Below are 26,953 nucleotides of genomic sequence, written 5' to 3' on the forward strand. Positions count from 1 at the left end.
AGCACGTTAGCTCCCTCTACCTAACCCCTACCCCCGCAGTTGCTGCTCTTACTACTGATGGTTCAGAGATGAACCAGGCAAGTGAGCAGGCCTGAAGAGAGGTGAAAGGGAAGTCAGGGATTAAGTTAGTGGGGTGGTGGGGAGTACAGAGTGCCTAGAGGAGAAGAGGAAGGGACAGCACTTCTCCCACCTCTATCCCAATGCCCATTCCCTTCCTGCTTGTTCGTCCCGTGCCTAGCATTCTCACATTTTCTGCCTGCATCATCTCCTCCCTGCCGGTAAAACTTGGAACACCCTAAATACAAGTACCTGGGCCTACTCCTGACTCAGCTATCTCTTTCCCTTTGCAGGTCAGGATGTCCATTCTAGGTCCACTGGTGTCATCCTGCTGAAGGCTGGGTCAGGCATCCAAAGGGGCTGTGGCAAGGGAGGGTGTGACACGGGTCTAATCTGCTGCCATCATCATCATCATCATCATCATCATCATGAACTTCGAGGTTCTGGACCCTGGACTAGCAGAGTATGCTCCAGCCATGCATTCTACCCTGGATCCTGTCCTGGATGCCCACCTGAACCCCAGTCTGCTACAGAATGTGGAGCTGGACCCGGAGGGAGTGGCCTTAGAGGCTCTTCCTGTCCAGGAGTCAGTGCACATAATGGAAGGTGTCTACTCTGAGTTGCACAGTGTGGTGGCTGAAGTGGGTGTGCCTGTCTCCGTCTCCCACTTTGACTTGCACGAGGAGATGCTGTGGGTGGGAAGCCATGGGGTAAGAACTGTACTCCTTTGTAATGGCTGGACGGAGATGTTGGAGGTCTTTTATCTGGTTTTAACCCAAGAACAGATGCTTTGCAGGGAGCCAGAACTGAGTTGAGGTGATGAAAGTTAGCTGGGTCTCCAAGTCAAGCCAAGAGGAGGGGAGTGGAGGGAGAAAGAGGGAGTCATAGGATCCAGAGATGCTTTACATAGGTGTTCTTTTTCAGAAGGCATCCCAGTTCTACCACAATTTGCCTATTCCATGCTTTGATTAATCTTAATAACTGTACACATCAGTTAGCCTATAGCCATCTAAATATAGTCTCTAATGCTCCTCCTCTGTTTTCCATTTTTATAATTATAGAATATTTTCTTTTCTGGCCGTGCCGCGTGGCTTGTGGGATCTTAGTACCCCCAACCAGGGATCAAACCCGGGCCCTGGCAGTGAAAGCGCCAAGTCCTACCCACTGGACCACCAGGGAATTCCCTAATTGTAGAATGTTTAGTGCATGTTTCTGCATGTGTTACATGGAATCATTTTGTCTTTGGCTGATTATAATCTCTCTGAGAGCAGTTATCATTGTTAATTTCTTAAACTGTATCAATATTGCCAATATGCTAGGGAGCCCAAAGATTTTGTAAGAAATAACATGGTATCCTTGGTTTACTAATTTACCTTCCATAGGGCGGGAATTGTTTTTCCATTGGAATGAGTGGTTTTTTGGGTAATATACTCAATTCAGTAGGCAGTGTCTACTGACAGGCTAGGCCCAGGGAATAAAGCTGAATAAAATATAATCCTTGCCCTCAAGGAGTTCACAGGACAAGGAAAACAAAAAAACATATGAACAGATAATTTTATGGCACTTTAAAAGAAACTAAAATGTTTCACTTAATAATTATGAATTTAGGATATAAACTAATAAATGCCAGTGTGAAAATACGTACTGAGTGTTGGTGAGCATAGAAGAGGATTAGAGGATCTCCAGAAGGAAGTGACACCTGCGTTGAGTCTTGAAGGATGAGTAGGAGTCAGGTGAAGAAGAGGAGGAAATGCTATCTTGGCAAAAGCAACAGGGTAAACAGTGATTCCCAAGATATTATATAGCATGATGATTGCGGAGCACAGGAACTGTAAGCAAGTAGGGTTTACTGGACTAGACGATGAAGCTGAAGAGTTAGACATTTCTTCAGCCAGTGTGTTTTGAGCACCTTTAAGGTGCCAGACCTTGCTCTGGGGTCTAAGTTTGGAATAAGCATTTTAAAAGGCAACACAAATATATTTATGACATATCAGGTGTTGCTTAGAATCCTTAAGAAAAATACAGTGGAATAAGGGAGTTGAGGTATTGAAGGGTGGGAGGTGTTGCTATTTTACATAGTTGGTCAAGGGAAGGGCTCTCTGATAAAGTCACATTTGAGTAGAGACCTGGATGCAGGCCAGGATGTCCATTCTAATCTCCCTAGAAGGGAGGGAGGGAGCCATGCAGATATCGGGGGGAGAACATTCTAAAAAACCTCATATGCTATGCTAAAAGAGTTGAACTGATTCTTCAGTCCACTGAAGGTTTTTATCCAGAAAGACAAGGTCCGGTTTGCATCTTAGGTGGAGTGCTGAGGTAGCAGAATAGAGTTTGATTTAAGGGGAATGGGGCAGGACTCAGTGTGCAGTATGTTGTAGTAGTTCACATAAAATACATTGAAGGCCTGAATGAAGCCCTGTAGAGATTTATCCATGAGAACAGATTTGAGAAATATTTAGGAAGTAAAATAAATAAGATTTAAGTCAACTACCAGTGACTTACTCCACTGAGTAGATCATGGTACCATAGGGAATACAGTTAAGAGGAATTGAAATGGAGTAAAGATGGTGAATTTTTTTTTTAATTTATTTTTGGCTGCGTTGGGTCTCCGTTGCTGCGTGCGGGCTTTCTCTAGTTGTTGCCAGCGGGGGCTACTCTTCGTTGTGGTGTGCGGGCTTCTCACTGCTGTGGCTTCTCTTGTTGCGGAGCACGGGCTCTAGGCTCACAGGCTTCAGTAGTTGCAACACTCGTGGGCTCTAGACCGCAGGCTCAGTAGTTGTGTCACACGGGCTTAGTTGCCCTGCGGCATGTGCGATCTTCCCGGACCAGGGCTCGAACCGATGTCCCCTGCATTGGCAGGTGGATTCTTAACCACTGCCCCACCAGGGAAGCCCAAGATGGTGAATTTGATTTAGGATGTAACAAGTTTGAGGTTCTCATGGGATATCTAAAGAGAGACATATAGTAGGTATTTGGATGTATGAGTCTGAAGCTTGAGGCAGTGGTCTGGGCTAGAGGAGAAAAGTAGGATTCATCAACTTTAAGATGAATGGTTAAAACCTTAAGAGTAGGTGAGATTATCTAGGAAGAAAAGTAGAGTGAGAAGATAGGGGGCTGGGAATAGCCATGTTTCAAGAGTGGTCATAAGGGTTGCACGTAAGGAGAAGATAGTGAACTAAGAGTCAGGAGAGAAACCAGGAGTGGATGATGTCATAGGAGCCAAGGATGGCATGAGTTTCACATTCTCTCTATTCCAGCCTGTGACCCACAGTACACATTTCCCAGTTGGCTGGTAGAGATTATGACTTGACTGTGGGGACTTCCCTGGTGGCGCAGTGGTTAAGAATCCGCCTGCCAATGCAGGGGACACGGGTTCGAGCCCTAGTCCGGGAGGATCCCACATGCTGCGGAGCAACTAAGCCCGTGCGCCACAACTACTGAGCCTGTGCTCTAGAGCCCACGAGCCACAACTACTGAGCCTGCATGCTGCAACTACTGAAGTTCGTGAGCCTCGATCCCATGCTCCGCAACAAGAGAAGCCACCACAGTGAGAAGCCCATGCTCCACAATGAAGAGTAGCCCCCGTTCACCACAACTAGAGAAAGCCCGCGCACATCAACGAAGACCCAAAGCAGGCAAAAATTAAATAAATAAATTTATTAAACAAAAAAAAAAGACTGTGGAACATAAGAAAGCCAGCTGGCCATTGGAGGATTGGACCCACATCCCTGACCTTCTGAGCACTGTTCTAACCAACTGAGCCATTACCTATTCAGCAAGGACATTGTGAGGATAAAATGAGGTAGAGTTTATAGAACTACTTTGTAAAGCATTAAACAAACATAAGATAGTATTATCAGTGATTTTATCACTAAGATTGGTGCTCAGCCTTATTCCTTAGTCACTGCTAGCCAGAAAGGCCAGGCAAGAGTGGAGAAAAACTGAGCAATGTCCAGTCTCTGATTTGTATCTGGGATGGCCTTGCCCCTCCACTCAGGATGTCTCTCATCTTTTTGTCCACTACAGGGCCATGCCACGTCATTTTTCGGCCCAGCTTTGGAACGCTACTCATCATTTCAGGTCAATGGCAGTGATGACATTCGGCAGATCCAAAGCCTGGAGAATGGCATCCTTTTTCTTACCAAGAACAACCTGAAGTATATGGCCCGTGGAGGCCTTATTATATTTGATTACCTGTAAGTAGTTTCTCACCTCTGGACTGGGAAAGAGGGTCCCTCACAGAGTGGGAAGTCTAGAGAATGGGAAACTTTTGAGACCCCGGCACCTTAGCTTTTCCTCTCTCACAGGCTGGATGAGAGTGAAGATATGCACAGTCTGCTGCTGACTGACAGCAGCACTCTGCTCGTTGGTGGGCTGCAGAACCACATATTGGAGATTGACCTTAACACTGTCCAGGAGACTCAGAAGGTACAAGCAGGGCCTGAGGTTATTGGGGGAAGTATAAGCTGGAAATGCCTGTGATGTGTGCGACCTTTCTGTTTCTTTGGTCTGTGGGAAGAATCATGCTCACTGGTTTCTCCCGCTTCCCTCCACAGTATGCAGTTGAGACACCTGGAGTCACTATCATGAGACAGACGAATCGCTTCTTCTTCTGTGGCCACACATCTGGCAGGGTGACTGACTACGTTCCACTTTTCCTCCCACCATGGGGCCTGTTTCACCAGATATGTGATTGGGCTCTGCCTTTTCCTCATTTCTGGGACTGTAGTTGGAGGGTGGGAGGAGTGGATTGAGTTCCTACTTAGCCATGTTATACTATGAGATTATCTTTCAGCCTGATGTTTTCTATTGTAAATGGGTATCTCAGAGGCAAAGGGGTAAACAAGAGCTCTCTTTGGGGTCCCATCTGGCTCTTGGCGTCTGTTTTTGCTTTTTTTAATGCTTTAATTGCCTGTATCCTAGAGCCGTAGTTTTTTTTGTTTTGGTTTGGTTTTGTATTTTTTGTTGTTTTTTTTTGCGGTACGCGGGCCTCTCCCTGCTGTGACCTCTCCTGTTGCGGAGCACAGGCTCCGGATGCACAGGCTCAGCGGCCATGGCCCACGGGCCCAGCCGCTCCGCAGCATGTGGGATCTTCCCGGACCGGGGCACGAACCTGCGTCCCCTGCATCGGCGGGCGGACTCTCGACCACTGCGCCACCAGGGAAGCCCAGAGCCGTAGTTCTTTGGGTAGGGGCCTCACAAGGTTGGGTAGGTGGCAGGTCCTCTTCCTGATAGCAGCGTTGACAGATAACCAAGTTCTCTCTTCTTCAGGTTTCCCTGCGAGACCTCCGTACTTTTAAGGTGGAGCATGAGTTTGATGCCTTCTCAGGGAGTCTGTCGGATTTTGATGTGCACGGCAACTTGCTAGCCACTTGTGGTTTCTCCAGCCGCCTCACCGGCCTGGCCTGTGACCGTTTCCTTAAGGTGTATGATCTACGCATGATGCGTGCCATCACACCACTTCAAGTTCATGTGGATCCTGCCTTCTTACGCTTCATCCCTACATATACTTCTCGTCTTGCTATCATCTCCCAGTCAGGTATGAAGGGGATGTAGGATGGGGTAGGAGGAGTTAATGAGTGAAGGGGAACTAGGCACGAGAAGAAGTGTGCTCCCTGGAATTTCTTTGTTGGGGAAAAAGTAACCTTTCTGAGGGATCTCAGGGTCTCACTTAGGTTTGGTAAGAGATTAGAGGTTTTATTTTCTCCGAGTGTGAAGAACACATATACAAAAAATATAGGTAGAGCAGGCAAAACAACTTTAGAACTGTCCTTTGCTGGGTAGCAAACCTCCCTGTGGTTTATGGGAAGGCATCAGATGGTACTTTCTCTTATCTCTAGGAACGGATTTGGGGCCCATCGTTGCTTGATACCAGGGGAAGAGGGTAGGAAGGGCATAAAAGGATGGCTCCCTTTCATCTTCCAGGGCTCAGTGGGCTTCCTTCTCCCTCCTAGGGCAGTGCCAGTTTTGTGAGCCCACAGGGCTGGCCAATCCAGCAGACATCTTTCACGTGAATCCTGTGGGGCCTCTGCTAATGACGTTTGACGTGTCAGCCAGCAAGCAGGCCCTCGCCTTTGGGGATTCTGAGGGCTGTGTGCATCTCTGGACTGATTCCCCTGAGCCTTCCTTCAACCCCTACTCCCGTGAGACCGAGTTTGCTTTGCCTTGTCTCGTGGACTCACTGCCTCCTCTGGACTGGAGCCAGGACCTGCTGCCTCTTTCCCTCATCCCTGTCCCGCTCACCACTGACACGCTTCTCTCTGATTGGCCTGCTGCCAACTCCGCTCCAGCTCCCAGGTTGTACCTCACCTCTGGGCCAAAAGGAGGGAGGGGGAAAGGGCCAAGATACCAGGATTCTCTGCAAGCCATGTTATTATTCTACTACTTTCCTGATTTTTGTCTACTCTCAGTATTTTCTTTTTTTTCTGGTCCCTTGGGGATTGGGGCTGAATGGGCAGACACCACAACCTTCAAGCCCTAGAACTATGCTGCATTATAGGCGAGCACCCCCTGTGGATGCAGAGATTCTGCGCACCATGAAGAAGGTGGGCTTCATTGGCTATGCACCCAACCCCCGCACCAGGCTGCGCAATCAGGTATGTTCAGAGAGGAGAGGGTCAGCCCCCACCCCAGGCCATTGGTGTTTCTCCTGTCTTTTTCCTTTGGTAGTTCTCATTAATTTTTTTAAAATAAATTTTCTTTCTTTCTTTATTTTTGGCTGCGTTGGGTCTTCGTTGCTGTGTGCAGGCTTCCTCTAGTTGCAGCGAGCAGGGGCTACTCTTTGTTGCGGTGCGTGGGCGTCTCATTGCGGTGGCTTCTTGTTGCGGAGTGCAGGCTTCAGTAGTTGTGGCACGTGGGCTCAATAGTTGTGGCTCACGGGCTCTAGAGCGCAGGCTCAGTAGTTGTGGCACACGGGCTTAGTTGCTCCGCGGCATGTGGGATCTTTCCGGACCAGGGCTCGAACCCGTGTCCCCTGCATTGGCAGGCGGATTCTTAACCACTGTGCCACCAGTGAAGTCCCTTCTCATTACTATTTGCTTTTAGTCAGTCAGTAAAGGTTTTTTGAAGCCTGCTGAATTGAAGGTACTATACTAGGTGTTAGGGTTCAGAGACATAAAAGATAGGGTCCCTTGCTCTTAAGAAGTTTAGTGTTCGGTTGGTGAAGGTAAGACCTGTGCATAGCAGAAATTATTTATGTTCTATCATTAAATGCTAAAGGAATGTTAGAAGCATTCAGTGTGAGAGCTGTTTAGAGGGAAAACTGTACTCTGGGCTAGAGTGGTCAGGGAGGGCAGTACTAAAAGAGGTGGATGTTGAGCTGGAAAGGTGAAAGACGGGCAAGTAGATGGTAACAGGGGAGGCTTTCAAGATGAGAAAACAGTGTTTCTGAAGTCTCAGAAGGCCTGACAGGGATTATGCTGGAGTGGCTGTTAGTATTGGGAAACAGTGAGAGATGAAGTTTGGAAAGGGGCCAGTTGTGAAGCCTTGCATACCAGTGTATAGCAGAAGTGATGCACCGAAAGGGCCATTCTGGGTGGGGTAGTCTGGTGGCGGCATGCTGGACAGAGTGCACGTGGGGGAGCCCAGTGTGGAAGCCATCGGCATTGTCCAGCTGTGATGAGGTAGGGTGGTGGCAGTGGGAATGAAAAGGAAGCAGTGGATGCTGAAAATCCCATGAAATTAGAAGGTTCAGGACTTGGTGATGATAGCTTCAGTGTTGGAATAAAGGTAGGGGGAAACCAAAGACGATTATACACATCCAACGAGGCTACCTCTTTTTAAAAACCCTAGATTCCTTACCGACTCAAGGAGTCTGACAGTGAATTTGACAGCTTCAGCCAGGTCACTGAGTCACCAATAGGGCGGGAAGAGGAGCCACATCGCCACATGGTCTCTAAGAAATACCGCAAGGTGCTGGGGGATACCAAGGAATGGGCCTTCTGGGATGTGGGGAAAGGTTCCCGGGGAAGGGGGTCACATGAGAAAGAATTGAAGGGCTCATTCAGGAAGCCTTCACCTATCACTCTGGACTCAGGAGGGAGGTTTGGGGGAAGGTTATGGCTACTGCAAAGATTTAGGGGATTCTGAGGGTGTCTTCCTCTTGCTCAGACTGTTTCTGCTTCAGGTGACCATCAAATACTCCAAGCTAGGGCTGGAGGACTTTGACTTCAAACACTACAATAAGACGCTGTTTGCTGGATTAGAGCCCCACATCCCCAATGCCTACTGTAACTGCATGATCCAGGTAAGGCTGGGTGTTCCTGCGATTTGAACATGGCTACTGCTTTTGTTTTTCTCTGTGGGCCCCCCAACCCCTCGTCTTTTTCCAGGTCTCCCCAGCCAAGTCCACTTAGACCTCCTCTACCATTCTTTCCTGGCCCTCAGCCTTCAGGTCTCCTCTGTGAGCTCTGCTTCTTCAGTGGACTCCAGCTCTGTATTCTCCACCATCTCTTAACCTTCCGATTTCTCTTCCTCCCTGTACCAGTTGTCTGCATCATATCTCCTGCTCTTCCCTCCAGGTGCTCTATTTCCTGGAGCCTGTTCGCTGTCTAATCCAGAACCACCTTTGCCAGAAGGAGTTCTGCCTAGCGTGTGAGCTGGGCTTCCTCTTCCACATGTTGGACCTCTCCCGAGGTGACCCTTGTCAGGTCAGTGCCTGGAGACCTGGGACAATAAAAGGGGAAGGGAGGTGGACAGTAGGCAGGGTCATCACTCTGCAGATGGCCACAAAAATGAAAATAACCCTTTTCCACCAACACACTTCCTGGATTCCAGGGCAGTAATTTTCTTCGGGCGTTCCGCACCATTCCTGAGGCCTCGGCCCTTGGTCTGATTTTGGCTGACTCGGATGAGGCTTCAGGCAAGGGCAATCTGGCCAGGCTCATTCAGAGGTGGAATCGCTTCATTCTCACTCAACTGCATCAAGATTTGCAGGAGCTGGAAGTACCCCAGGCTTATCGAGGTGCTGGAGGCAGGTATGGAATTGGGACAGGAATAGTTAAAGCCCCCATGATAAGCCCCACTGTGACTTAAAGGGTCTCCTAACTCCCTCAGTGTGCATATATTGCCCTCCCCATTCTTAGCAGCTTTTGCTCGTCGGGAGACTCTGTCATTGGGCAGCTGTTCAGCTGTGAGATGGAAAACTGCAGCCTCTGCCGCTGTGGCAGTGAGACCGTGCGAGCCTCATCCACCCTGCTCTTCACGCTCTCCTACCCTGAGGGTAGCAACACTGGTATACCCTGCAGCTGGGTTGGGGAGGCTCCCCCAGATGTCCTGTAACATCAAGGAGAGGGTGTTGGGGGGCTAACAGTGGGTACAGGGAGGACCTGGAATGAAGCATCCAGTTTCCCCTCAGATAAAACCGGGAAGAACTGTGACTTTGCTCAGGTGCTGAAGCGAAGCATCTGCCTGGAGCAGAATACACAGGCCTGGTGTGACAACTGTGAAAAGTACCAGCCCACGGTGAGTGGGCTGTTGCACTGGACTAGAGTCCTGCCATGTTGGGGACTCGGCCATGGTCTCATCTGGGACTGGCTGGGTCAGCACCACCATCCAGCGATCTATAGGGAGTGGGAAGAACTCCAACTGGAGGATGCAGATCCAGGCTTAACTGTTCATGTCCAGGTTTCTCTCTCTGTAGGCCGCCTGCCATTCCTTGTTTGTTTTATCCTCTCAGATTCAGACCCGCAACATCTGCCATCTCCCAGATATTCTTGTCATCAATTGTGAGGTGAACAGCTTGAAAGAAGCTGATTTCTGGAGAATGCAGGCTGAGGTAAGGACTGAGTCTGGAAACAGGACTTTAGGAGTACTTTTTAGTTCTTCCCTCTTTTGACTTCCATATATGATTAATGTTCCTGAGGAATTGGATATTTTCTCCTTTGTGTTCAGGTTGCCTTCAAGATAGCAATAAAGAAGCATGGTGGGGAAATCTCCAAGAATAAGGAGTTTGCTTTGGCTGATTGGTAGGTATTGTCTATAGAGTGGTCAAAGGATTGAACTACTCAGGGGCTTCTCTTGTCACTGGTCAGATCTCCTCAGAACAAATTTCCAATTCTCCTGTCCTGATAGGAAGGAACTAGGGAGTCCAGAGGGCATGCTGATGTGTCCCTCCATTGAGGAGTTGAAGAATGTCTGGCTTCCTTTCTCCATTCGAATGAAGATGACCAAGAACAAAGGGCTGGATGTTTGCAATTGGACTGATGGGGATGAGATGCAGGTTGTTGAAAAACTGGGAAGAGGAGGGGGAATAAGGGAGAGAAGGTCCGGGAATTCCCTGGCGGTCCAGTCGTTAGGACTCGGCGCTTTCACTGCTGGGGCCCCGAGTTCGATCCCTGGTCCGGAACTAGAATCCCATAAGCCGCGTGGCGCGGCCCAAAAAAAAAAAAAAAGAGAGAGAAGGTCGGGGCAGAAGCAAGGCAAGGGGAAGGTGGAATTTAGCATAGGGGAAAAAAGGGAATAAGGCCTAGTATTCACCAGTTGTGGGCTTTTCCAGAGTGACTCAGTTCAGTGTTGGGAGTCATAGATGGGCTAGGATGGAAAGAACCCACCCTCGTCCCCCATCCGTATACCCCAGACTCCCTGTCCTCTATCCCCATTCCCCTTCCTTCCTCATCCTTAAACTTAGCTTAGCAGCCTGGGTACCCCCCTCACAGTGGGGCCCAGCCAGGGCAGAGGAGGAGCATGGTGTCTATGTGTATGACCTGATGGCTACTGTGGTACACATCCTGGACTCACGCACAGGGGGCAGCCTGGTGGCTCACATCAAAGTTGGAGAGACCTACCACCAGCGCAAGGAGGTGAGTGAGGTAATACAGGGCAGGGACACTCCTGGTGGTGGCCACAGTGGAGTCCCAGGTCTGTCCTTATCTGAAGTCTGAGCCAGAATGCTCCAGCCATCACTTTGGCATCACTGTGTCTCTGTATCTCCACAGGGTGTTACCCACCAGCAGTGGTATCTCTTCAACGACTTTCTCATTGAACCTATTGATAAGGTTAGTTGTAATACATTCCGTTCCCCCTTTCATCTCCCTTTTTTTAGCATCCTCATCCTCAGTGCCTGAGAGAGTGCCAGGCAGATTCAGAGGGAGGGATGGGGCCTCAATAATAAAAAGCAGAGCTTAAAATAGCACCTGAGTCCTGTCTTCTCTCTGACTTGGGATAAAGGGAAAAGGGGCATATATGTAGGCCATTAAGTGCTTTTTCTTTTATAGCATGAAGCTGTGCAGTTTGACATGAATTGGAAAGTGCCTGCTATCCTTTATTACATCAAAAGGAATCTTAATTCCAAATACAACCTGAACAGTAAGTGATACAGTGTAGATCCAAGGGTGTGGGCAATTAGATTGGTCTCAGGAAGAGATCTGGGAAATAGCTTGTTAAGATTAGGACTGGCGACCAGTGTTAATATTTCCAGGGACAGTAGAGCAATTCCTGCTCATCAGGCCTTAAATTTAGAATCTGGAGATACTGAGGGTGTCGAGGGAAGAGGTGATGGGGGGGAAGTGTGATCAAAATGGCTAAGGTTATGATTTTGAGACTAACCATTCTTATCCCCAAGTGAAGATCTCTTTTTTTGGTGATGAACTCCTTATTAAGTCCCTTTTTGATGCCTTTAAACCATAGTTTCTCTGTAACTTTATTTTTCTGGATTTACTAAGGTAAAGTCTAAAGTGAGAATCTTACTCCTTCCTGTCTGTTAACTTTTTTGGCTTTTTTTAGCATATTTCCCGATAATTTTCTGATTTGACCTGTTCTGTCTACCTCCTCTGTCCATCAGACATGATCTTTTTACTCACATGCTTTGATTATTGGGATAACAGTGTAGACCTGGTCTCTGGTAGCCACTCCAGCTTCCCTCCCCTGGTTACTTCCCTCTCCCGAGCCATCTTGTCTTCTGGATTCTCCCTTCCAGTTAAGAACCCCATCGAGGCAAGTGTTCTGCTGGCTGAAGCCTCATTAGCACGGAAGCAGCGGAAGACACATACGACCTTTATTCCCCTGATGCTGAATGAGATGCCACAGGTTGGGGACTTGGTGGGCCTGGACGCTGAGTTTGTCACCCTTAATGAGGTAACCAAGACCAAAAAGGGTGGGGTGTTAGAACAGAACTCTGGGGATATTAGGAGTCATAAGCATTTCTCTGATTTCCTTATGAACTCTTCTCATATAGGAAGAAGCAGAGCTGCGCAGCGATGGCACCAAGTCTACCATCAAGCCAAGCCAGATGTCAGTAGCGAGGATTACCTGCGTTAGGGGCCAGGGACCCAATGAGGGTATCCCCTTCATTGATGACTACATCTCTACCCAGGAGCAGGTAATAGGATGTGGAGATGCAAGTGAGAGAGACCCTGTGCTTATATAGAGTGCCCTAGAACCCAGGGAAGAGTGGCAGGGGGAACTGTGCACCTCGTTTCCTGGGTCGCTTGACCTTTTCTCTATCCCTAGGTGGTGGATTACTTGACTCAGTACTCAGGGATAAAGCCAGGAGACCTTGATGCCAAGATTTCCTCTAAGCACCTTACAACTCTAAAGTCTACCTACTTAAAGCTTCGTTTTCTCATAGACATTGGAGTCAAGTTTGTGGGTCACGGTCTGCAGAAGGACTTCCGGGTCATCAACCTCATGGTTCGGGCAGGGCTCTTTTAAGAGTCTTTCTTTGTGTGTGGGCCCCCCAGGGTATACATTGTGCTTTTGGAAAATGGGAAATTATGGATCCCCTACCTTCAGTCTCCCACTCTTTTATCCCTGGCAGGTGCCCAAGGACCAAGTCCTTGACACTGTTTATCTATTTCACATGCCCCGAAAACGAATGATTTCCCTGCGATTCCTTGCTTGGTACTTTCTGGGTGAGTTGCTCTGCCTTGTAGCTCTTGCTGTGGTCAGCAAGAGCATGAAAATGTGTGAGAGGCCAAGGGGAGTAGCTACGACCCTGGGTTAGTGGTGAGAGTTACTGATGGATTTAATTAGCTTCAGTATCCCTTCTGTGCACTAGGGTTGATGTTTGGCTCTTTCCCTTAAGGGTAGTCAGGGTTTTTTTGTTGTTGTTTATTGGGAGTTGGGAGTGTGAGTAGAGGACATGTCCTTACCTCCCTTTGCTAGGCCCCAAACTATTCCACCTCTACTTTCCCCAGACTTGAAGATTCAAGGGGAGACCCATGACAGTATTGAGGATGCCCGCACAGCCCTTCAGCTTTACCGAAAGTATCTGGAACTAAGCAAAAATGGCACTGAGCCTGAGTCCTTCCACAAAGTGCTCAAGGGCCTTTACGAGAAAGGCCGAAAGATGGACTGGAAGGTGCCTGAGCCCGAGGGCCAGACAAGTCCCAAGAGTAAGGCCTGGGATGGGACAGGGGAAGCTGGACTGGGTGGGTTTTGGTTGTATATGTGAAGATTATACCCACCGTAATAAGAATGATGATGATGTTAACAACAGTACCGCCCCAACAGGTTGTAGTATAAAGCACTTAACAGTTTACAAAGCACTTAATCCTCAAAACATTCAGTGAAATTGATTTTATTATTGAAACTCTCTATTGGTCCTAACCTCTTCTTGCCAAGTTCTAAAATGTTTGGGGCAGGTCCACGCCCTCTTTCCTCTTGCATTTTTCCTTCATAAGAAGTGCCCCAGGTGCTTTTTCTCCACTCATCTTAGGAGTCAATGCTCTTTGTTTTGTCTCTGACAGATGCAGCTGTCTTCTCTTCAGTGCTGGCGCTCTGACCTCACCCTCTCCCAACGAACAATTCCCTCTCCCTTCAGTTTTCTGTGGCCCTAGAAGTGGGAGATGGCTTCCCAAGTTGGCTATACCCTGTCTACTTCCAGAATTGGACTTGCTCAGGGTCTACAGATGGTGCTATTAATAGAACTGGAATGCAGCAGAACTGTTGCAAAGGGTCTAGGAGCCAGATTCCTTTTTCATCCTTTGCAAAATAGTGGGCCAGAAACAGAGTCTAGAATTGACCCAGATGGAAAGTAATTCATATTCTTAATAGATATCCTGGGTAATTAATGCCCAGGCAAAGAAGCTCCTGGAACCAAAACTCTCAGTTTCTAGTTGGCTAAGTACTGAAGTCCAGGACAATGACAGGATACAACAATAGCTCAAGACCTAGCTTAAGTCTGACTGCTTGAGGGTTGCCTGGAGGGGCCAGCATTTAGAGTCTGGTGGTCCCAAGCAAACCAGTGTTGCCAACATTATTATTGCCGAAAGGGCCTTTGGGTCCTAGACAAAGCTTCACTGCTGGCTTCACTCCTGTTGACAGCTGAGAAGCATCTGTCTTCCATCCACTCTCCTGTTCCAGGTTTTGTTTTCTTGTTATTTTTTAAAAATTTTTGTCTTAAACTGCATGTTTTATAAAATAAAAACAAAAATATTATTGAGTGTCATCTATCTCATTAGAAATGTGTGCGTGTGGGGTTCTCTTGACTTCAGCTCTCCTCTCTGTGTTTCTGTTACAACTGGAAAAAACTAAGGCTTTCAAATTTACACCCAGAAATGAAGGTAAAACTCTGGAGTCCAAAATTTAGGATATTGGAGGAGAATGCCTTTCCTGGGCAGTGTTAGGTCTTTGCTGTGGCTGCCTAGAACCCTAAGGTCGGGTTCTTTTAAGACGTACAGTATGGTTTCCCTGTTACGTGTAAAAGGGGAGCTGGAGAAACTGACAAACTACAGGTCCCAGGACATCTTAAAATCTGTAGCTACTAATAAAGAATCTGTGTGGTGCCGCAGTGCTTCCTGGGGGATGTAGTTTTCTGGGTATTGAAACCAGGGCTTCTCACTGGCTAGCGGCACACCTTTCTTTTTGAAGGTCCGAGCCCACCTAGATTGGCACGCGCGAGCCTGACTGCCTCCGTGCACCACGTCAGGTTCTGACTCTGCTTCAAGCCACTCCTATTCTTCGGCTGACCGCCCCCGGTGGTCACGTGGAGCTGCTCGCCACGCAAGTCTGGGTCCTGCGATCCACCGGGGTCCTTGCCGCCTGGGAGCCGCTCCTACGCTGCCTGTTCGCGCGAGAGTTTGGAGGGGCGGGTTTGGGGTCGGTCTCTAGTGTGGGACTCGTACCGTAGCGCATCTGAGACCTGCTTAGGCGTCCACTTAGGGCTCGAGGTGCTGGCTCAGGCAGTCGCCGGGGCACCCCGTGTCTGGAAAGCGCAGGAGCGCTCTGGAGAAGCCTGGACAGCCCCGCTTTCCCGCAGCCAGGTGCTAGGGTCGGGAGCTAAAGTGAGAGTCCGGCTGTCTTCCAGCGCCTGGGCCACGGCGGCGGCCCTGGGAGCAGAGGTGGGACGGATGCGAGTGGCACTGAGGCTCGGGGTTGCACTGGATAGAAGGCAGTGGTGGGGTTATTAGAAAGGGGGCTGGCCCGCACGGGGAATAGCTTATAGGCTGGAGGTGGGGATGCAGCAGTCTCGGTGCTGGGTCCAAATAGGCCCTAGTTATCGGGTGCTCCTCTCGTCAGCCAGCCACCTCGCCACCTCCTGGCCAGAATCAGCTACTCTCCTTGCCAGCAGCTCCTCTGTGCCTGTCGTCCTTGCTTAATCCTAGCCACCAACCCATGGCTGCCACATAGCCCTGTGAATCCTAGGCAGCGGACGCTTAAGTACCAACATCCAAGGCCTCACCTGTCGACGTAGTGTCTGGGGCTAAGCCCCACGTTCCGAGCTCAGCGCTCTCACCCACCGCCCCGGAGCGTCCGGAGCCTCGAGCGCCGGAACAGAGGAGCCCCTTTGTGTCCGGGCCATTTCCTGGAAAGTAGAGCCAGATCACACTGAGGCCTTTGTAGGCCTTGGGATGAAGGATTGGGCGGGGGTGGGGGTGGGGGGCGAGGTACAGGGGAGAATGGAGCTGGCTCCTCACACCTATGCTTTATTCCAATCCAAACCCAGGTGGAGCAACCCCATTGCGCTAAAGATGAAGGGCTGGGGTTTGCTGGCCCTGCTTCTGGGGGCCCTGCTGGGAGCTGTCTGGGCCCGGAGGAGCCAGGATCTACACTGTGGAGGTAAAGGCACAAAAGAAACGGGAGGAAGAGTGGGTGGGGAAGATAGAGCCTTGGAGGGCATGGGATCCAAGGCCTGGGAGAAGGATGAGTGGAAGTCCCTGGGTTGATTCCTTTCTCTCCCCACCCCCTGCCCCCCCTTGCACCAGCTTGCAGGGCTCTGGTGGATGAACTAGAGTGGGAAATTGCCCAGGTGGATCCCAAGAAGACCATTCAGATGGGCTCTTTCCGAATCAATCCAGATGGCAGCCAGTCAGTGGTGGAGGTAACTGACTGTTCCCCCAAATAAAATAGCTCACTCTAACTAATTAAGAAGGACCTTAGTTTAATAGGAATGTAGAAAACATTGACCCACATAGGTATCTAAAAGATTGGGCTGTCTTATTTGGAAGAGGCTGGAGGCTTATACCCTATGCATTTGCTTCCTTGGCTCCAAACCCTAATACTTTCTGTTGTAGAACTCGTTAGCAGACAGGGAACCTTGATCAGCCCCCTTCTCCACATCCTTAATCCACGTGACTTGTGTTTTCACTATGGCAGTATGGTATACAAACAAACATTCATTCGAAAAAAATAGGTCTTATCCGTACATTTAGGAAATTTATTTCAGGTGGAAACATAACACAGACAGAAAGCTGTACCCTGTGGGCATTTGGGAGATGTTAAGGTTATGATGCTTGTGAAATGCTTTAATAGTTGTTATCTTCAAAGCCCATACTGCCTCTCTAATGCTCTCCTCCTATTAAGGGCAGGTATTAGCCTCATTTTAATACAAAAAAGAAAATCATTACCTTACAGCCATAAGAATTAAAAGAATTCAAAGGAAGAGAACACATAGTTGACTAAGGTTAATCAAAGAGGTTGTTTATTTATAATTTGGAGCTAATGACACCTATTTTATTTTTTAGGTTTGTATAATGAGGTAAATAAGATCACATATTTGAAAGGACTTTGGAACTACACAAATCATACTGTTTTTAAATTAGGGAAGGCTTTTTAGAATAGGTTGGTTGAGCTAGATTTGGAAGGAAAAGTAAGGATATAAATTACTAATGTACAGAGGTAGAAAAATGTGACCCAAGGCTGAGGACATTTCTAGGTGCCTTATGCTCGCTCAGAGGCCCACCTCACAGAGCTGCTAGAGGAGGTATGCGACCGGATGAAGGAGTATGGGGAACAGATTGACCCTTCCACCCACCGCAAGAACTATGTACGTGTAGTGGGCCGGAATGGAGAATCCAATGAACTGGACCAACAGGGGATCCGAATTGATTCAGACATCAGTGGCACCCTCAAGTTCGCGGTGAGCTATGGGAGTGGGTAGCCAGTTCTTGGAAACTAGGGGAATTATTGGAGAGCCCAAGTGGAAAGTTGGATGAATGTCCTTGTCCTCCTCTCTGGAGGTGGAGACCAGAGGCTTCCCTTGCTGTCTTCTCTCACTCCTTTCTCCCTTGGGTTGACAGTGTGAGAGCATTGTGGAGGAATACGAGGATGAACTCATTGAATTCTTTTCCCGAGAGGCTGACAATGTTAAAGACAAACTCTGTAGTAAGCGAACAGGTAAGCTATTCCCACTTTACCTCCTGTCCTCACATCCCTGTGGAACCCACATTCTCTAGTGTGTGTCCCACCCCTGCTCCTCCAACACCCCCCTAGTACCCCCTCCTCCAACCTCTGATGTTAGCTCAAGAGTTGGCTTCCATTACTTAGGCTTAGGGACTTGGGTTGTTCCTCTCCATTCTTTTCCCGTTGGCTTTCAGAATTTGTGGCTCCCTCACCTGAGTGAGACACTGGTGAGAGGACGGTGGGAATGTTTTGTCATTTAAAAGCATATGCTCTGGGGACTTCCCTGGCGGTCCAGTGGTTAAGACTTCATCTTCCAGTGCAGGGGGTGCGGGTTCGATCCCTGGTCAGGGAGCGAAGATTCCCACATGCCTCAGGGCCAAAGAACCAAAACATGAAACAGAAACAATATTGTAACAAATTCAATAAAGACTTTAAAAAAATGGTCCACATCAAAAAATCTTGGAAAGAAAAAGCATATGCTCTGAAAAGTGGTGGTCAGTGTGTGTGTCAGTTTGTTTTGGGATATTTTCTTGATAGTGGCATATATCAGTATGAGAGTGGCATTTTCTTTGAAACTGTCATGTGCTATTTGCAGATCTATGTGACCATGCCCTGCACATATCGCATGATGAGCTATGAACCACTGGAGCGGCCCAGACTGACAAGCTTGATGGATCACCCCCAGGAGGGGAGAGGGTGGCAATGCCTTTTATATTATGTTTTTACTGAAATGAACTGAAAAAATATGAAACCAAAAGTATGAACCGTGTTGTCTTTTCATGCCCAGAATTGGCCCTTAAATTAGGCTTGAAAATAGGAGATTCCAGACAGGAAAGAAAAGGGAAGGGAAGGAAGAGCTTTGGGAATGGTACAGCGCTAAAGTAGGAGGAGCCTGAAGCTTTCATTCTTTTGTTATCTGAGATTCCTGCTGGACTCACAAACTAGATAAGCATTTATTCCGTGGTTATTCAATATGATGTGTTTAGAGTCTAATTATAGTGAGAAGAGGAACCTCTATGAATAAGCTAGGGAACATGAATAAGTGTATGGTAATATAGGATTCTAGAAATTACTTGTATTCATACTGATGAAACATAAAGTAAGATAGAGCTCAGTCCTGAAGGAAATGGATTTTTCTACCCTCCCTACCCTTCCAGATGGAGGGATCGGCAAGAGCATACAGGAAAGGGCAAATGGATGTGATCAGCTCAGCTGAAAAGTAAGGGCTTTATCAGATAGGGAGAAGTGAGGTAAGGAATGTTATTAAAGGAAAGGCCTTGCTTGCTGGTCTAAGCTTTCAGATTTGATGCCAAAGCAACAGTAAAGTATACCTTTATCATCTCTATCACTAGCCATTGTCAATGTGGACCATAAGTGTGTCCCCATTTTCTGTGTGTAGAGATTCTGTACTGGGGCATAGGGGTAAAAATATAAAGGATACCTTCTTTGAGGAGATTCTTAAACACCCTAATCCTGAGGTGTGGCTGTCTTAGGGTTTGGAATGGAACATTTGTCCCAGGAATGCCTCAGGGAGAGAACACCCGTTATTCAGGTTTATTACATTTCAAAGACTTTCAGCACTTTAGAATCTAAAGGCCCTTGGAAGTCATCTAGTTCACCTTTGTAGATGAAGTAACTGATTTTACAGATAAAGAAACCAAGGCCCAGAGAAACCACAGGTTCTCAAGTTCTGTATGTAGTGGCAAAACTGGATCTATAAGCTAATGTTCCCAAGTGTCAATCTGATCTAATATAGCTGTGAAGTAGCTTCTGTTTTACGTCTTCTTTTTCTCTTAATACCTTACACTAAGCCTGGCACATGGAATGAATGTGTTCAACAAAGCTTTCTTGTACCACAAATCCCTATGAAATCTAACAATTAACTAGCTCAGAGCAAGCACCCTGATATTAGTTGACAACTAAATTCAGGGTCTAGTGCTAATTCCTTCTTCTCTTGTCAGTCATAAGAAATGCTGTATCCTGTCAAATCAGTTTTCCAGACCAGCTGTTACTAAGCTTTATTTCTTCTGTGATGCACGTGAATGATGTTCACTTGCTTCATTCCCCTATGAGTATACCCAGGATTCTGTCTATTGCTGCTTGGTGTCTGTAAGTTCTTACTCTTCCACCAGAAAGCTTATCAGAAATGTAAGTGAGAGTACTCTTATAGGGAACTTGAAGCTGTTGTAATTTACAAAAAAGCAAGTTATTTGCAAGTTTTAATAAATAAAACAAATTTAATGTTAATCAGTAACAAGTTACTTGTGATGTTCCTCACTAGTTTGTCATCGGCTGGAGAACAGCCGTTAATTCTCCAGCCCAAGAGTCTTTGCCATTGGGACACAGGCATGTGTCTTACATAGGGAAGAGTGGACATTATCATCCTTGACTTGATCCTCAGGAGGATATACTTTGCATATCTCTTAATTCATGTCATAGGTTAGCACAAGGAATCCATGAATTTATCTGAACCTTTCTGGAGGCTACTAAAATTATTCTAGCCTAGTATTCGGTAGAGCATATACTCAACCCTGCATATCTGTTTACACCTTAAATTTTAGATACCTCGTAAATGAGTTTATCAGAAAAATGTTAGCTTTTAAAGAAATATTCCCGAAGACAGTGTGACAGTGTTTTTTTTTGTTTGTTTGTTTGTTTGCCACACCACAAGGCTTATGGGATCTTAGTTCCCCAACCAACGCCGGGCCCTTGGCAGTGAAAGTGCAGAGTCCTAACCACTGGACCGCCAGGGAATTCCCAAAGACAGTGTTAAATGAGATCCAGGTGTGACTAGGAAAATGTATTATGTGAAAATCTAGTCCTTAAAGATAAGTTTTAGAGGATGTGTTTTTGCTGTGGAAAGGACTCCGAGCAAGAACAAGATTCCTTTAAATATAAGACAGAGATGAATAGCAAGGGAAAAAGAACTAGTATATGTTAAATACTCATATAACAAGCGCATACACACACTTATTTAATCTTTACAGCTCTAACAAATACTAGATGTTACTCCCATTTGCAGAGGAAGAAACCAAGCTCAAAGAGGGGTGGGAGAGCCAAAGCTTCAGCCCTAGCAATCATCTTATCCCTAGGCCGATGGAGTCTCCATGTGGTCCCCAGTGGCTCTGTAAAGTACTACTTCTTTTATTTGTTTGAAAACTACCTTCAAGTTTGAACACATGCCCTCTGAGTCTAATAATCTACAGTGAAAAAGCACTATATCCTCTTTTCAGCCATTTTCCCAGCCTGATTATTCCTTGTAAGAAGCCCATTCTATCCCCCTGGTCTTTTTAGGTGCTAAATGTTTGTCTCTCCTTACCTGTATTCTGGGAAGGTCGTCATTTATCATGTATTTCAGGTATCTTTTTTTTTTTTTTTGGCTGCACCCCACGGCTTGCAGGATCTTAGTTCCCAGATCAAGGATTGAACACATGCCCCCTGCATTGGAAGCGAGGAGTCCTAACCACTGGACCACCAGGGAATTCCCTATAGTTCCTTATCTTTGAAAATATCTTTAAATATAGCAACACACTGAGCTAATGTGCCCAAGAGACTGTTAACAATGACTCAAAGTCTCCTTCCTGAGTTGCAGCTGATAATTTACAGTCAGCACCACATAAACAATACAGCTTAGTAGTTAAAATACAGCTTCTGGAGTGAGGCCAACCTAGGTCTGAATTCTAGCAACGCCAATTACAAGCTATGGTCCTGAGTAGGATACTTTATCTAAACCTTGGTTTCCTCCTCTGTAAAGCTACTACCATTACCTACATCCCTTAGAGTTGTGAGGATTAATTAAGGTAATGCATGTACCACATTTAGATAGTTTCTGGAAATAGGAAGTACTTAATAAATTTTAGCTGCTACCCATTAAAAAAAGGAGTTTGGTTTACTGATAAAAGTTTAAGTTCCATCTGCATTCTCCCACTTATCCTTGGCCACCAGGGGGCACCATTGCCTCTGTCCATTTTAAAGAGGTCATTCCAAACGTCAAGATGACCTCGATGCTCACCCTTCTCTCCCTTGTCCCCTCCAGTTCTCAGGCACTTAGTTGTATTTGGACCTAGAGTTCGCTTGGCTCCTTTATTCATGCTAATCCTTCTCCCTTAACTTTCTTCCCATCTCCCCAGGTCCCAACCATGTTCAGAGAAAGGCTCTAAGCCAGCTCCTGGGAGATACCATTTAGTCCCTTTGAGTCCTGGGCTTTCCCATTGGCCTTATAGCAGTGGATGTCAGGACTGAACAACTTCAAAATAAGTCCATAAAGTCCTCAGGACACTAGGCTCCAGGACACTGTGAGCATTATTGTTCCCCACCCTTCCTCCAATCACTAGAGCTCCAAAATAGGTTACCCTTATGGCCACTCCGTAATTATCCCTTTGGTAGCCTCACCCTGAGAATGCCTCCTGCCACTTGGGGCACTGGAGCTCAGTCCTCTGGCCTGCGGGCTAGTCTCTGTGGATAATTAACCAGAGAGAAGAAACCAGGTCAGACTATTCTAGGGTTAGGAGGAAATCCTCTGTGAGATGCTAAATTGGGAGCAAATATTGATCAGTGGAGCTTTGAAGTCACCGAGGAGATAGCTGAGGTCAGTGCTCCCCTGGGGCACTGCTTGGCTTCTCTTTATGAAGTTTCTAAGATCTACCCATCTGATCCCCAAGCCAGAGAAGCATTGGTTGGTAGGTGTAAAGCTGAGTATAAGGAAACCCCGGAAGAGAAAACGGCATGTTTCTTTCTCTTTTTCCAAGTCCAAGCTATAAACTAGGTTCTTTATAAACAGGATCTGTCTAAACCCGGCTTAGATGGTACTGAGACCTCTGAACTTTGTTACTTCTATGTGAGGAGATAAAAGGGCTGTCCACTTGGGCCTTGGGTCATTCCTCTCTGCCCTTGGGTCAATGACAATGATATCTTAGCAAGGTAGAAAGGTCCTAAGTTCTTGTCTACCCAAAAGAATGAGTCAAGAATGATGTAGATCACTTCAGTGCCATGGTTCATTTAATGGTCTCTGGGGAGCAGAGGATAAGAGTGTATTGAATATAGCCAAGCAGGTATAAAGGTCCAGAGGCCCTATGGGAGTGACGGGAGTGATGTGACAAAAAGGGAGGTGATTTTGGATGAGGGGTTGGTCTGCAGCTCCTGATATTTTGGCTAGATGTGGGGTGGACCGTTTGTGTGGGGCTATGTGACTGGAGTGGCAGTGAGACTAATACCCAGGACCCAGAGGCTCTGGACTGCACTGGAAAGCTTCATATTAAGGGGGCGTTTGTGAGACGGGTTTCCTGGCATTAGTCACAGAACTGACAGCTGGCAAAGACCACTGGATATTCAGGCTCCTGCCTTTGCTTTCCTTCTCCACATTCTGGGTCTGTTGGTATCTATAATACCATGGCTTACCTCAAATGATTTCCACCAAGTAGCTAACTCGGGCATCATAGCCTGTGTCCACATGATGTCACCTCTATGGCCATTAAGTCATTGACCAAAGACGTTCAAGAAAGCACACCAAGGGATTAGGATCAGTTGTCGTGATAGTGTATTAAGGGGTTGGCTTCCGAGGACCTTCAAAGGTCGAAGTCCTTGGGGCTTTTTCTCTGATAGCCACCTCACAATTAACCTCAAAGGTGTTAAGGATAAGGGGAAAAGCCGAAGTAAGTTAACTGAGTTCTCAGGCACATACTTAACCACCTACACGCTTCCCCCGCCCATCCACCGTTAATTAGCTTACCCCGGACGGTCCAATCCTCCCAGCCACAACTGCTGTCAACGTCTTAGGGCCCGCCCCCCCATGCACACTGGACCAATGGCTGAGCCCGGGGCGAATCCCTTGAGAGGGGGCGGGAGCGGGTTCCGGGCGGTAGGCGGAGCCTCACTGAGGACCCCGGGCTGGGCGCCGCCGCCGGCTCGTTTACCCTTTCCCTCAGCCGCCTCCTTTCAACCTTGTTCCCCTCGTCGGCGCGGCCTCTGGTGCGGCGGCGGCGGCGGCTCCCGTTCCTACCGCAGTTCTCTTCCCTCCTTCCCTCCCCGTCAGATCCCCGAGTTCGCCCACCATGGCTTTACTCACTGCGGCCGCCCGGCTCTTCGGAGCTAAGGTGAGCAACTAGGAGAGAGCGCGCCGTCCCAGGGTGGGGCTGAGGCGACTGCAGGCCCACTAGCGCCGGGGTCTCCCTCCCCTACCCAGGCGCACCCCAGCGCATCTTAAAGGGGCCTTGCGCTTGGCTGGCCGCCAGCCCTGCGTGGCGCTCACAGGGTCACGTGCTTCACTGCCTACCGGCCCCTGGGGGTGTTGAGCTCTGCACGCCCCGGCCTGCGTTCTTGGGCCGGTGGGAAGGCCGGACCCAGCTGTCACCCTGCCTGTCTGGGGTGGAAGAGGCGGGGATGCTTGGCCTTGGAAAAAGGAGTGGAGAACACAGGTGTGTTCCGTTGGAGTTAGGGAAAGAGCCTGTTTGGAGGAAGGGGCGGGGTAAGAGAAGTGGCAGGGGTGAGCAGGTGTGCTCACTCTACCCCTGGGCCAGAGCTGGAGCCTTGGCTAATTTCGGCTTCTGCTTTGTAGAGGGCCTTGTCAGTTTTTTAACTTCCTGCTTCCATTTCCATTTCTCCAACCCAGTTATTTAAGCCTTTAGTGACCAAGCATAGCAGTTCCTGCTAGAGGAATGCTACTCGGGTCCTCTTTGTCCTTGGGACTGTTGCACTTACTCTTTATATAGGAGGAGCTTGGGTTGGGTGGAGCGCTTGTGTGAAAGCTTCTGCATGATTATCACATATGATTGGAGAAAAAAACAGAAAGGTTTTTCCCCCAAACTGCAGGCTGGCAAGTGAAGATATTAGGCAGGAAATAGTAATTCCAAGGTTACATGACCGGTCCTACTACTTGCTCACTCAGGTTTTGCTGTTGCTCTTAAGTCTGCTCTACCCAGGAAAGATTCCTCTTATTCTTTGGGGCCCCTTACTTGACTTTTGTTGCCGTTGGAATCAGGAATATTGTTGCAGGTAATGGTGCTTTCAATTTCATATTGCCAAAATTACTTTTGTCTCTGGGCAACTTGGCTCTTTAAACAGAGAAACTGGTGTGCTGAGGGAGTCCCAGCCTTCTAATCCAAGCAGGGACAGTCCCACAAGTGACCTTGACTCCTGCAAAGAACTTATACTTTCTCTTCTGCAGACAGATTAAAGTTGCCAGCACCTGAGGGGAGGAAGGGAAACCTTAGAATTGTTTTGGCTTACTGTGTTATCTTGCATGGTTGGTGATAAGGTGAAGCATGTAGGATTTACAGGTTCTTCCAGGTACTCAGCAGCAAGGTGGAGGCTGATCATTTGGGAGATACTTGTCTTACCTGACGGTAGTTTCTTCCGCTGCCAGAGACCAGGGTAAGGAAGCCTCTTGGGAAATGAAGCAAGTTCTAGATAGTGTTTTGGCAGAATAGGGGACACTATAATTAGCTCATTCCAGAGCTGCTAACCCAGACCAGATAATCTAACCCTACAGTTTGAAAAAGCCTTTAGAATTTACGTTCGAATTTATTTTGCCTCTTAAACCTCTGAGGAAACTCAGAAAGCTTTTGGGTTGGGCTTCCCTGGTGGCGCAGTGGTTGAGAGTCCGCCTGCCGATGTAGGGGACACGGGTTCGTGCCCCGGTCTGGGAAGATCCCACATGCTGCGGAGCGGCTGCGCCCGTGAGCCATGGCCACAGAGCCTGCAGGCCCCGCAACGGGAGAGGCCACAACAGTGAGAGGCCCGCGTACCGCAAAAAAAAAAAAGAAAAGAAAAGAAAGCTTTTGGGTTGACAGGGCTACCTAACTGTAGTGATCATTACTGTTTTGTTTACTTTCCTGTTAGAGACGGACCTGAGGATCCCAAAAACCTGTATATTGGAAGCCATTAGAAGGCTTTCGACCCTTAAAACTAATAAAGCCTATCAGATTGAGGAGTAGAAACTTTCTGAGATCTAAGCAGTTAACAGCTAGGATACCAAGAAGCCTTTCAGTTTGTCAGCATTGCTAGCACCTGCCTGAGCTTTCCAGATTAGTCTGCAGTACTCAATTTTACTTTTGCTAGTAAGGTAGGCTTTAGAAGGCAAAAATAGTCTTCTAGCCTGCTACTGTGATTCTCAAGGTCAGGTGTAGTTCGCTTTTCTGAGAAATTTTTTTGACCTTGCCAAGAGACACAAATACTAGTCATTGTTCTGTTGTTCCACTGTTGTTCCTTCCCACTGTCAGGTAATTTTTTAATGATTTTTTTTTTTAATGTTGAGCCTTCTTTTTAATTTATTTATTTTTATTTTTGGCTGTGTTGGCTTTCTCTGGTTGTGGCAAGCGGGGGCCGCTCTTCATCACGGTGCGCGGGCCTCTCACTGTCGTGGCCTCTCTTGTTGCGGAGCACAGGCTCCAGACGCACAGGCTCAGTAGTTGTGGCTCACAGGCCTAGTCGCTCCGCGGCATGTGGGATCTTCCCAGACCAGGGCTCGAACCCGTGTCCCCTGCATTAGCAGGCAGATTCTCAACCTCTGCGCCACCAGGGAAGCCCCACTGTCAGGTAATTTAATGAACACCTGAGTTGGAGAGACCACCTGTTTCAGAGCCTTGAGATTATTTTGACTTCTTGTTTACCTGAATGAATTTCTACTAAGCAATGGTATTAGCTGTGGGTGCCTTAGCTTTGTGCTGTAAATACTGTCTTTTCATAGGTGATCTGGGTTGGGAATTAGAGTAGGGCCACCAGTTAACTTTTGGATTCATGCCAAAGTGACTTAACCAACCCTAGTTGCTTCTTGTGTCATTGAGAATTGCTCCTCCAAGCTAGGATGTTTGATAACTTTGCGTAAATCAATCCAGAAATGTTTCTAGATTATTCCTAGACTTTCTCAAGACTCTTAATACCCGTGATTCCTCTACAGCAGACGTACACCACTGCACATCTCTTGTATAAATCCTAGTCTGAAATTGGGTTCTACAAAACTGAGTCAGTTTTGTCCTGTGAAATGTTAGTTAGGCTTAAAGCCCCAAACTTCTAAGGGCAAGCACTCAAATCTCTTTGCCTTCATTTTGATTATCAGCCTACCCAAAGTAATGGCAATTCCTTGACGCTTACTAGATGGACCAAAGATGAAAAATGGAGAATAAATCCTCATCATGTGCTAATGGTGGTATGATTGCATTTGTTCTTCCTAGTGGTCTTTAGATTGGTAGCAGGTGAATGCATGGGTGTGGGGAGGCATTGAGGTGAGCCGTGGTGAAGTGGATAATCAGAGAAGGGAAGGCTGGCATTCCTAGTTCTTAGAGTGCAAGTGGGCAGAAGGCAGGAAACCAGACTTGGTGGATCTCCCTAAAGCCACAGAGTA

The 26,953-nt window shown here is 47.6% G+C and overlaps 3 protein-coding genes across 14 annotated transcripts in view; all 3 read left to right on the forward strand.

Moving 5' to 3' along the window:
* Window positions 1-485: 485 nt before the first annotated feature.
* On the forward strand, window positions 486-14,433 carry PAN2 (poly(A) specific ribonuclease subunit PAN2). Of its 11 annotated transcripts, none has more exons than XM_019952358.3 (26): window positions 486-767; window positions 4,084-4,253; window positions 4,365-4,485; window positions 4,614-4,691; window positions 5,329-5,596; window positions 6,012-6,354; window positions 6,557-6,653; window positions 6,805-6,846; window positions 7,849-7,968; window positions 8,183-8,302; window positions 8,577-8,705; window positions 8,833-9,032; window positions 9,141-9,289; window positions 9,413-9,519; window positions 9,734-9,832; window positions 9,949-10,022; window positions 10,129-10,276; window positions 10,713-10,856; window positions 10,992-11,051; window positions 11,271-11,361; window positions 11,972-12,129; window positions 12,230-12,373; window positions 12,505-12,684; window positions 12,812-12,905; window positions 13,191-13,388; window positions 13,743-14,433. In XM_019952358.3, the coding sequence occupies exons 1-26, from the start codon at window positions 486-488 to the stop codon at window positions 13,775-13,777; spliced, it is 3,651 nt and encodes a 1,216-aa protein (XP_019807917.1). In that variant the 3' UTR covers window positions 13,778-14,433. The 11 variants fall into 11 exon arrangements, with proteins under 11 accessions (XP_019807917.1, XP_019807921.1, XP_019807920.1 ...); XM_019952362.3 differs by having other exon boundaries at window positions 9,141-9,277; XM_019952361.3 differs by having other exon boundaries at window positions 9,144-9,289.
* A 673-nt stretch (window positions 14,434-15,106) lies between these two features.
* On the forward strand, window positions 15,107-18,376 carry CNPY2 (canopy FGF signaling regulator 2). Its single transcript, XM_004312010.3, has 6 exons — window positions 15,107-15,335; window positions 15,941-16,053; window positions 16,200-16,315; window positions 17,150-17,353; window positions 17,514-17,610; window positions 18,212-18,376. Exons 2-6 carry the CDS (start codon window positions 15,966-15,968, stop codon window positions 18,253-18,255), a joined length of 549 nt encoding a protein of 182 aa, XP_004312058.1. The 5' UTR covers window positions 15,107-15,335; window positions 15,941-15,965; the 3' UTR covers window positions 18,256-18,376.
* A 5,135-nt stretch (window positions 18,377-23,511) lies between these two features.
* The window catches only part of CS (citrate synthase), a 28,893-nt gene continuing 25,451 nt past the window's right edge, over window positions 23,512-26,953 (forward strand). Inside the window, exon 1 of one of the 2 annotated variants that reach the window (XM_019918319.3) lies at window positions 23,512-23,708. In XM_019918319.3, coding sequence (XP_019773878.2) covers window positions 23,667-23,708 — 42 coding nt within the window. In that variant the 5' untranslated portion in view covers window positions 23,512-23,666. Of the gene's footprint in view, window positions 23,709-26,737; window positions 26,759-26,953 lie in introns of those variants that run through there. The other variant, XM_073788515.1, reaches the window with a different exon arrangement.

Source organism: Tursiops truncatus, chromosome 11, assembly GCF_011762595.2.
Source record: "Tursiops truncatus isolate mTurTru1 chromosome 11, mTurTru1.mat.Y, whole genome shotgun sequence".
NCBI lineage: Eukaryota > Metazoa > Chordata > Mammalia > Artiodactyla > Delphinidae > Tursiops > Tursiops truncatus.